This window comes from Mercurialis annua, linkage group LG8, assembly GCF_937616625.2.
Source record: "Mercurialis annua linkage group LG8, ddMerAnnu1.2, whole genome shotgun sequence".
Classification (NCBI taxonomy): Eukaryota; Viridiplantae; Streptophyta; class Magnoliopsida; order Malpighiales; family Euphorbiaceae; genus Mercurialis; species Mercurialis annua.
The window spans coordinates 34,676,488-34,687,428 of NC_065577.1; the positions used below are offsets into that span (position 1 = coordinate 34,676,488).

The following is a 10,941-nucleotide window of genomic DNA, read 5'->3' on the forward strand; positions in this document are numbered from 1 at the left end:
ATCTGACCTTAATCTAACTTAAAATGCCACCTCAAATGACACCCACCGCTATCATTTGAATTTAAATTCGATGCTCAAGGAGCTGTAATTAAAAAACCGCAATACCTATGACCGATTGAAAGTAAAGAACCATGAGAAGAAAAAAGAAAGAAGAAATAGAATAATTGAAATCATTTATACAGTGAGGTCCTCTATCATTGAAATCGATCTCTCTCTTCGATTTTCCAGTCCGACCAGCGCCGCCGTTGATATTGTTGGCCACCGTCGGTCGGACTACTGTCAACTGGAACACTGAGTCGCCCCTAATTTCTAAACTCAACTTCTTTTATTCACTAAGGGTAAAATAGAACTAAAATTATATTGAGGTACTCTGTGGAAACAACTTTTAAAAAATGAAAAATTACTGCAAGAAAATTTGTGAGTCACAAACATAAACTTTTCAAGTTTTGAGTGATTTGATGTAATTTTCTCATTATACGACTTCATGCCATATATAATATATTGTTTCTTATTTCACGTTCCTAAGTATTTAAGTGGAAACTTAAGCCCCGCTTGATTAGGGTAAGTTAACTAGGGAAGTAGAACTTTTCGAGAAGTGATAAAAGATATTTGTTTGGTTCATTTTATATGACTTACTTCCTGAAAAATTGATAGTCAAACTTTCTCTTAACTAGGGAAGTAACTTCCTTAGCAAAATTTAAGTAAATAATATTTTCCTAGATACGTAGATGCAAAATACAATAATAACATTATATTTAATTATTTGTCAAGTGTTTTATTGTCTTTATCATTTAATGCATAAAAATAAAAAAATAACTTTTTTAGAAAGTTGAAAAACAAACCAAGTGGAATATTTCTTACTTCTCTAGTAGTTAAGTTCCTAAGTAATTAACTTCCCGGAAAGTTATTTTTCAGGAAATGTATAATTACGAACCAAGCGAGGCCTAAATCTATCTAAATATCCAAACATCAAACAAATTATCAACAGAATTATCCAATCTTCATATCTTATAGGATTCAAATAGTTAATCTACCGCTCGACTTGAACTACTATCAAATTCGAGTTTGACTACAATCTAAAGTTAAATCTCAACACTCAATTCTGAAATTCAAATCTCAAAACTCGACTTTAAAATGTAAATCTCAAGTTCCACTTAAACAAAAATTTCAAAATTTAAATCTCGAAACTCGACTCTACAATTTAAATTTCAAAACTTGGCTCTAAAGTCGAATCTCAAAACTGGACTCTAAAATTCAAGTCTCAAAACTTGATTTTAAAATTCAAATCTCAAAACTCGAACTCTAAAATTCGAATCTCAAAATCAAGTCGAGTCTAAAAATAAAACCTCAGAAACTCATCTCTAAAACTCTAATCTCAAAACTTACTCAAACTCAGATTACATTATTTTAGGAGTTCGAACTAAATATCATAATTGAGAATTGGATGTGATAAGTTCAATCCACAGATGACGTGGTGGACTTAATCTACTTAAAAAATTCCCCAATTACCAATATTAAAATTTTAGTACAAAAGTAATGATATCAATGTAAATACATATGATTATAAAAGCTAAAAAAATTTACCGAAATCTGATTAAAATCACTAGTATGTTTGAGTTGAATATCTTAAAGTTCAAACTCGACTTGGCCGAGTAGTTCGAACTTTGACTCATTTAACAAGTACTTTTCGAGTCAATCCTGGTTTACTTGTATGTCCTATTCTATACTGCAAAACTCAAAGAATTTTGTATGCAATGATATCTTCTGCAATCATTGCTAGCATCATCTACACCGAATGTCGCTCGAAACTGTCGTCTATTGCTTCAGCAGTTCGCGTCATGGGATATATACACACATGATTAAATGAAGAAAGGAATGGTAATTTCTTTTTGAAATGCACCCTTCACTTCTTTTTCAATGTTACCATACCAAAGAATGCAATGAAACGCGTAATGATACCGATTAACATGAGGACGCCTATACATAGACCCCAGTGATGAAGATTATATCCATTTTTCAGAAGCGAACCACAACGAGTAATTAACCACACTCCGTAGTACCTGAATTAAGAATATAACAGAATTGATAAATATTTTATCAAAGTACATACATTTCCAAGCTTTAAATTTTTAGTTGATTGATAGAACTTCCAAAAGTTAGAAATCTGCGAGAATACAAGCACGACGAAGAGTGGATTCGATCCCATGTTTAAACCTAATGGTTAACCATAGTTATATTATTAAGCTGAGATTAGGGGATATGATTTATATAATGCTGTAATTAGGAGATTTTGCATTTTACTGTGCCTGTAATTCAGGGATATCAGCTCTAGTACTTTTTCCTATATAATGAAAGGGAAGCTCATACTTTTGGGTATCGAATTATAAACACACTTTGTATTGAATCTTAGTTTTGTCACATAGCATGGTTTTGTAACTTAATGTGTTCCATTTTTAGCCAAACCTAGATATATTATGAATACGCAAAATATATATAAGATTGCCATACCTCTCAGCATTTGCAATGACAAGTGCTTCCAGAGCCCATTGAGGATAACCTAAGTTAGCTAAATTCTTCATCGTTCTACTATCTTTTGGCCGCGTTGCAATGAGAGTTAAAACAACTGGAAGAAGAACTGACCACTGCATGAAATAAAGTTCGTTGTTATGACTGAAATACCTATATGAAATCCAAATTGATAAGCAGACGAAACATTACTCACCAGCTGGGCCGGACCTGGTTCAAAAAAGATGGCCAATGCATAGGCTATACCAGTCACGCAGTATATAAGGCATAGAAGAACAACGTAATTATCCGTAAAGGAAGATCTCGGGTTGGTGAACGAATAGAACATAGAAAGATAGACTGCTGGTTTAATTACTGTATTAAAATGGTCAATTGTATCTTTGGCAAGAAAGTAAGCCAAGCTACTCATACCAGACGAACACTCCCTCCAGTATTGCAACTTATCGAGAGAAAGCGATCTCAAAGCCGCTATTTTGCAAAGCAGAGCTGCACAAGTCATAAAGTAATGTTAAGGAAGACAAGATCGTGCTTGAAATAAAATAGTCTGTCAAATGATAAATAATAGAGGTTATACATTGACATATTTTAGCAGATTTGAACTATTCTTGAACAATTTGAGATTTGCATTCATGAACTAATGTAGCTTCAAGAAATCATTTTAACCGAAGACAGCCCATGCATTTAAACACTAATGTGATGTATCAAGTTCGTGAATCTTCGGTTCAAATGACTATGAAATCTGAAATACATGGTTTTTGAATGTATACATTAGCTAATCCAGACCGAAAATTGAATTAAAAGAAAGAAAAGAATCCACATCTCAAGTTTTGTTGCAACTTACAAACTGCAATGATGGTATATGTATAACCAGCAGCACCAAAATTATTATCATTCACTTTGGCTAGTGATCCTAGGCAGGCTCCAGCAAGCAATAAAATCAAATAATCAATTGCTTGCATTTTAGCTTCCCGTAGTCTCTGCTTAACTACCCTGCAAGATTGCGAAGATCAAGAGGTAAATATTTTACCAGAAAGTGCTATAAATGTCGTAACAACTCATCCTAAAAAAATTATTAAAAATGAAAAAGCAATTGAAAAACGGCATAGATGTTGGCTATGTATTTAAATAAATAGCAATAAGATGTCATAAATAAACAATAACTTGCCTTCCAAGGAAGTATCTATATTGCTGGTAAACACCTGGAGTTCTCCGGTTTGATAAATCCCTAGATTTCAAGAAATTATGACGTATGTGATCTCCATGTAACTCTACATGACTCTTCATATCTTGCCATAATTCTCCAGCAAAAGATTGTTCCTCCTTTCCATCACCAAAATTTGGTTCATGTGCTGGATTTTCATTTACAAGGCCTTCAAGCCTAGCAACGTAGTGCTGCATATCATGGGGTACCGTGTACCCATTGTGCAGCATCCATCTGACCGGAAGCTCTTTGTAATTCACACCTGAACTCGCACTTGGCATCACTATTCCCTCCAAAATATCAATATAATGGTCCGGAGGATTAACACGCTCTGGCACATTAATCCCAAGGCCAGCAAAGTAATCTTCAACTTTCTTTACAGGACCATGATAAACAGTAAGGCCACCTTTTGCCAGCAGTATTAAGTCATCAAACATTTTGAACAAGGTGTAGCTGAAAAAGAAGTTCTGGCTATAAGAAATGCGATACTTTTACGAATACCACAATTTCAAACGCGTAATTATTCGTAACATGAAAGTAAAGTTAATTTTTAGTTAAAGAAATTATATATTATTTCATGCATGATGGAAGAGAGGTAATAAACAGTAACTTGTAATTTCATATAACAAATGGAGTAAATGGTATGCATCATTTGTGCAACCACATGACTGTATTCAAGTTCAACCAATGAAAAACTGAAGATCTACAGCAGATGAAGATAGGTTATTATCTAGGATACCTTGGTTGGTGGACGACCATGCAGATGTTCACACCTTCAAGAGCTTCACGCCTGAGGGCTCTAAGCAAAAGCTGAGAGGATGCACTATCCAGACCAGAGGTGGGCTCGTCTAAGATCAAAAGTGAAGGTTCCATTACCATTTCTAACCCCACATTTACTCGCTTCCTCTGTCCTCCTGAAATTCCTCGCTTCTCAACCGTTCCAACCAAGGAATCTCGTACTGTTTGCAGCCCCAAAGACTCGATAACTCTTTCAACAACCAAAACTTTATCCGGTTTGGGCAAGTCAGCAGATAGTCTTCAACGAGTAGTAGAGTGTCATACACAAGCAGCGACAAATACATAAAATGGCAGAAAGAAATAGATAAGACACATAAAAGACAGAAAGCCAGAAACAGCAACAGCAACAGATGCAAGAACTTTAAATTTATATGACCTCGTATAATTTTTGTTAAAGATTCATGTGAAACATACCTACAATGAGCACTGAACCAAAGATTCTCTTCCACCGTTAAGTTTCCATGGACGATATCATCTTGTGGAACAAAACCAATGATTTTTTTATAGGAGCGGATAGACTCATTTTTCCCATTTATAAGAACCACCCCGCTCAAGTTGCATCCAATTGTTCTCCCAGCAAGAGCTGAAAGAAAGGTTGTCTTTCCAGCTCCTGATGGACCCATGACAGTAGTAACACGGCCAGGCTTTATTTTTCCTGTTACGCACCTCAATAAATGCTTGTTTTTGGATTTCAATGTAAGGCTTAGATCTTTGAATGAAATTTCAATTAAAGGCCTTCTCTTGATTCCATTATCGGTAGCCATCTTAATTACTCCTGAGAAGGTAAGATCCTTTTGCTGTTGCTCCATAGCTTTCTCTCTCTCAAGTTGAGCATATGCATACTTAAAAATCTGGCTATGAGTAGTCATTTCTTTTCTGTTGGGCGTGTTTCCCGCAGCATTTGGATTTGAAATTTCAAGATTAATACCCTCATAACCATCGGGATCACGTTCAATTTCGTGCATCATCTGCATGAGGTCACCAGGTTCCCTTTTCTTCCCTTGAGATGGTGCAGATAATGGCTGAGATGTAGAGAAAGTACTTGAGTGTGTAGGTGGATATAAATCATCTTCTGTTTCAGCTTTATCTTCATTCAAAATCCTAAGTTTTTCCGGATGCTTGTCCAATTTCTTACGAGAAAAAGTATGAGAGAGATGAGCTTGCAATCCACTTGCATGTTTTTTAGCTGAATCTTTTGCATTCTTCCACCTCTGTCGGGCTTTTGCTGTTTCCCTTGCACTTCTTGCTGCTGCTTCCCTGGATTTGGCTAGTCTCCTCTCTCGAGTGGTATGAACTTGGTCGAAGCAGTTGTAAATAATAATTAGCACAGTAGTTAGTGCAGCCTGCATAAGGAAACAATTTAGTACTGTGTCTATTAGCCTTAGCCAGATACATTTTGTAGTGCACTAAAACGAGACTACCTTGCATATAATATAAAAGACATGAGAATATAACAACTGAAATAGAGGAAACATATAAGAAGTTCTAGAAGAAAATGAAATCGGATATATGATTTAAGATTCCGATCATTATAACTTGAAAATTAACAATGTGGGGATGAAGCAAAATACAATCCAGTTATTATAGATCTGAGCCAGACTGTAAAGTGAACAACTTACAATGAGCAAAATTCCATATGCATGAATATTTTGACTTGAAGAGTTGGCTTTGCATGAAGTCAATTTGAAGCAATCTACAAGATAATCAGCAAGAGTTTAAAACTCAGAAAAATAGTGAAAAGAAATGCAATATTCCTGATAGATAAAGAAAAAAAGATCATGCGTATGGGTTCTGAACCTTAAACGAACTCAGCATATAGTATCAATGCTAGTGTACAAACAATACACTAACTTTCAAAAAGAAATCAACAATGATGAAGACGATAGCAGTACTTACTTGTTTCAGATGTAGAGCCTGTTCTACAATAATGCCTGAAATTCCATATAGACATCAGATAATATAATTAAACAAACGAAACGACAAACAAGAAATACTTGATGAAAACTACACATCAAATGCTACACATTTGCAAGGTTGAAATATTACAACCTGGTTGTAAATGTATTATATGAAATAACTGTAACTTGCATAATAGTGGGAGTTGGGGAAAAAAATAATACCCACTACTGCAATTATTTTTCTGGACTGTTGTTGGACAGAATGAGCCTTCTGAACAGAAAATCTCACTACCGCTATTAATATCAGACCAAACATTTGCTCCTCCACATGTATGATTTGGCTGCCCCGGAGGTAGCTGATAATGATATCTGCAAAACCAAGTATAGTCTTTTATACACTAGGGGACAAATAAATGAAAACCAGAGTATGAAAAGGAGAAACTAGAATTCGAACTTACGGTTGACACACACCAGTAGTCTTATTGAGCTTTGCAAGTGGGCAATAGGAACCTAAAGGGCAAGCTTCAAAAATGCAATATAAAGGCAAAAAAGTGAATTGATATCATGATTGAAGCAGAGTATACGTACAAATATATCAGACACATCAATAAATTAAGCACAATTCTGACATGACTCTTGTGAGACAAAGTTACACGGAGCAGTAAAAATAAATGGTAAATTTGACATGGTGGACATTTGTTCTTCCATTTCTTCAAATTATGCTATATAGTAATGCATAATTTTTTTAGAACGAGTCGATAACTACTTTTTAAAAAGCATTTAAAGGATTCTCAAATACTTACGTATCATGCATGTAAGACCATGAGGACAGAAGAAGCCCTCACAACAGCTATGGCAGTTGAGAGTTCTTGAAGGAATGACCCGTGAATTTTCAAGGTCAACTGGCTGATCTTGTCCACTACTGCAAGCCCATCCCGGCTCACAGCCATTGACCCATGAAGTTAAATTACAGTTCTTGTTAGGTTTCAAATAATTGTCAGTTGTTGATGAATCAAAGAAACTATTAAAGTAGAATTTCATTTCGGCTGCTGTACATATCCGCCGTGTGATGTCTCCTATTCAACAGATTCAATCAACCAAAACACATAAGGAAGCTAAAAAATATGTTGATAGGGAAAAGCAATTAAATAAACTATTTTCGTTCAGATATGCAAGAACAAGATATGTCGTGTCTCTTCCAATATGTTTTTCCTAAATTCTTTAAAGAACAACCCCTGGTTGCATAACCATTTCTCGGCTATGGAAAATAAAGATAGCATTTGCGGTACCAACAATAATTAACACCATTTCACTGATAAACTATAGACTCCACATGTTTAGCATGGTTCCATCAGAAAAGAAAGCAACAGTGAGAATCTACCTGAACTATCAAACACAGTCGTATTTATCGAAACTATCTCTTATGCAAAACCTAGCATTAAGATTACATATATTGGTCTGATATTCCTGACTAATCTCGTTTCTAAACTTTACATTACATTGAACCCAAAATTCATTAATTTGATCAGTATTACCTATGAGCACACATTCTAAAGTTATATCCATTGATTTAAAGAATAATGTAAGTTAAGTTTCAATATATTCATACCTTTAGTTTTCTGAATGCAAGAAGCCAAGAAATCCAAATTGGAAGAATAATTGAATGCTCGGTTCCAATCAGCATCCCTGAAAAAACAAAAACAAAAAAAAACCTTTTCGGCTTTAACTCATTGTGCATATGAACATCACACACGTTAAAACAATAATCTAATAAAAATTAAAACAAAAAACACCTAAAAATTGACAATATCAAGAACACAAAAAAGTAAAACTTAGGATTGAGATAAAAAGAACACATCAATGCTAAACAAAACACCATTATTTTAGAAACCCAGCACAAATTTTACTAAAGTATTGAACTTTACATACATAGTGAAATACATTTAGGGGTTTTAGCATATTAAATTCCAACATTGATCTAATCTCATTCTTTAAAATTTACATGGCACATTCCAACAATTCATCTTTTTTGGCGTGGTTTCATACAAAACACCGCCATTTTGTACAAATTTCATACCTTTATTTATCGTGAAAAAACTAGTAGAGGCTACGGAATGTAGTTAAATCGCTAAAATAGTGAAACGCTGAGATTTAATATGCAAACAACACATACATATATCAACAGAAAATCAAGAACAAATATCATAAACTAACTAAACCAAAGAGTGAAGACAACTCACGAGTCTTTAACACAGAAGCTAGACCGATTGCTAATATCTCTACTGATAATTGTGGTCAAATTAGAAAGCCTGCTATAAACAATCTGAGTAATTAAAGGTAAAACAGCAGGATTATCAACTTCATTATAGTCACCCACATCTTGACACTCCACAAAATTTACCAAACTAAAAACAATGATAAATTTTATTAGAACTGGCCAAAAAGTAAGGATTTTTATCCTCTTTAAACTCATTTTTTTGCAGTAAATACAAGTTTTAAGAGTACCCAGATAACAAAAGTTATTAAAGATTGCTCATTTTGAGGAATTAGAGCAAAATTAAGTGAAAAAAATGAATGAATAAATCAAAGAATGAGCTAAGAAAATAATGGAGACAATAAGAATTTAAAAGATTTAATGACATAAATTGGGTAGTTGGGTATGTAATTAGAAGTTGAAGTTCAACTGGGTTTTTTAAGGAACATGAAAAGAAATGGTTTTAAGGGACCATGTTTATGTTGGTGATTTATTATGTATTGGTCGGTTCGGTCGGTTCGGTTAATAAAAGTTTGGTAAAATTCTAAAACCGAACCAAGCTTTTAGATTCGGATCATACATCGATTTGATTCGGTTAAAAATATGAAATTTTTATTTATTTCTATTTTTATCATATAATTTAAATATTAAATAATTAATGCCTAATAATTTTTTTATTATATATTTATTATCATATTTAAATATTATATGAAATTTATTGATTAATATATCAAATAGAATAAAAAAAGTGAAAAAAATATAATTTTATGTTTTTATTCGACTATTTGATTTTTTAGTTTTTTTGAATATAAAATGTCCAAACCAAATCAAAAATTGAACATTAAATTTTTATCTAATTACAAACTAAATTAAATCATATTCACCGAATATTAATTGCAATTTCAGTTCGAGCAAATGAGGGTTGGCCTGGTTGGCAACCTTCATGTTGCATCTTTTAGAGGGCGTAGGTTCGATCCATCCCTATCCAGCCAGTGGGTTGAATTAATAAATTAATAACTCTGCTAACTTTGCTAACACCTAATTTAGTGTAATTCTATTTTTAGTAAACAAAAATCAGTTCGATTTGATTTGATTTTAAAATACCTAAACTGAATCAAAAATTAAACATTAACTTTTACTTAATTACGAACTAAATCAAACTATATTCACCGAACCCTAATCGCGATTTTAGTTTGATTCGATTTTATTTAACAGTCCGGTTCGGTTTTTTAACTACATAACTATGGTCAACGAAGAAGAAGAAGTCACAATATAGCAGAGAGAGACACTGGGATTTATTTGTCTGAATGAGTTTGAAATGATTGCCGTCTATGAAAAGAACATGTTGTCTAGTAGTTAGATTTTATTATTATGTTTCATTTGTTAATTAACATTATTTAAAAATAATGTTCACAAGTTGAGGAAAGTTCTCATATAATTTTAATTTTACTCATTTATAAGGCTAATCACCTCAAAAACTACCGACCTTTCATTTTTTTTTCAATAACACCCTGACCTTGCAATTTCGTCAATTGCACCCTATTTCGTATTTTTACATTTTAATAGCACCCTAAATTAAAAAAATAGATGATTTCATGATTATAAGGATTATATTTTATAAAATAACCAAATCTAAGGATCATTTTATACTATTTTCTACTTGGCTAAATTTTAACAAGTCCCTTAACTTAAAATATGTTCAAATAAACCATCTTCTCCATTAATTCAAAATTAAAAAAAAAATTATCTTCCCCGACATCTTTTCTGCTCGACCCGCTGCCGCTTCTGAATCCGCGACCACCCACCGCCGCTTCCGGGACCAGCAGCTGGCCTCCTTCCGGCCATGGAAGACCAGCTAGCCTTCCATGGCCGGAAGACCAAGACCAGCAGATCTGCTGGTCTTCTGGCCGTGGAAGACCAGCAGATCTGCTGGTCTTCTCGCCGTGGAAGACCAGCAGATCTGCTGGTCTTCTCGCCGTGGAAGACCAGCAGCAGCTGGTCTTCCATGGCCGGGAAGACCAGCTGCTGGTTGCTGGTCTTCCATGGCCGGGAAGACCAGCTGTTGGTCTTCCTTTGGGGAAGACCAGCTCGTCTTCCCCAAAGGAAGGTCTTCCATGGAAGACGCGCAGCTCGTCTTCCATGGAAGACCAGTGACGGAGAGCGGCGTTTGAACGGAGGTGGTGACGGAGAGCGGCGGCGTTCGAACGGATTTATTTATTTTTTGTTATTAGTTTAATTATTTTTTATTATAGAGAAGAGGGTTT

The 10,941-nt window shown here is 34.3% G+C and overlaps 1 protein-coding gene across 1 annotated transcript; it reads right to left on the reverse strand.

Annotated features, from left to right (window-relative positions):
- Positions 1-1,486: 1,486 nt before the first annotated feature.
- On the reverse strand, positions 1,487-9,098 carry LOC126660462 (ABC transporter G family member 28-like). Its single transcript, XM_050353992.2, has 14 exons — positions 8,664-9,098; positions 8,033-8,109; positions 7,227-7,499; positions 6,882-6,945; positions 6,646-6,792; positions 6,422-6,456; positions 6,145-6,218; positions 4,940-5,868; positions 4,467-4,763; positions 3,692-4,180; positions 3,368-3,516; positions 2,723-3,012; positions 2,509-2,642; positions 1,487-2,060 (listed from the first exon to the last, which is right to left on the reverse strand). The coding sequence occupies exons 1-14, from the start codon at positions 8,894-8,896 to the stop codon at positions 1,904-1,906; spliced, it is 3,348 nt and encodes a 1,115-aa protein (XP_050209949.1). The 5' UTR covers positions 8,897-9,098; the 3' UTR covers positions 1,487-1,903.
- Between the last annotated feature and the right edge of the window lie 1,843 nt (positions 9,099-10,941).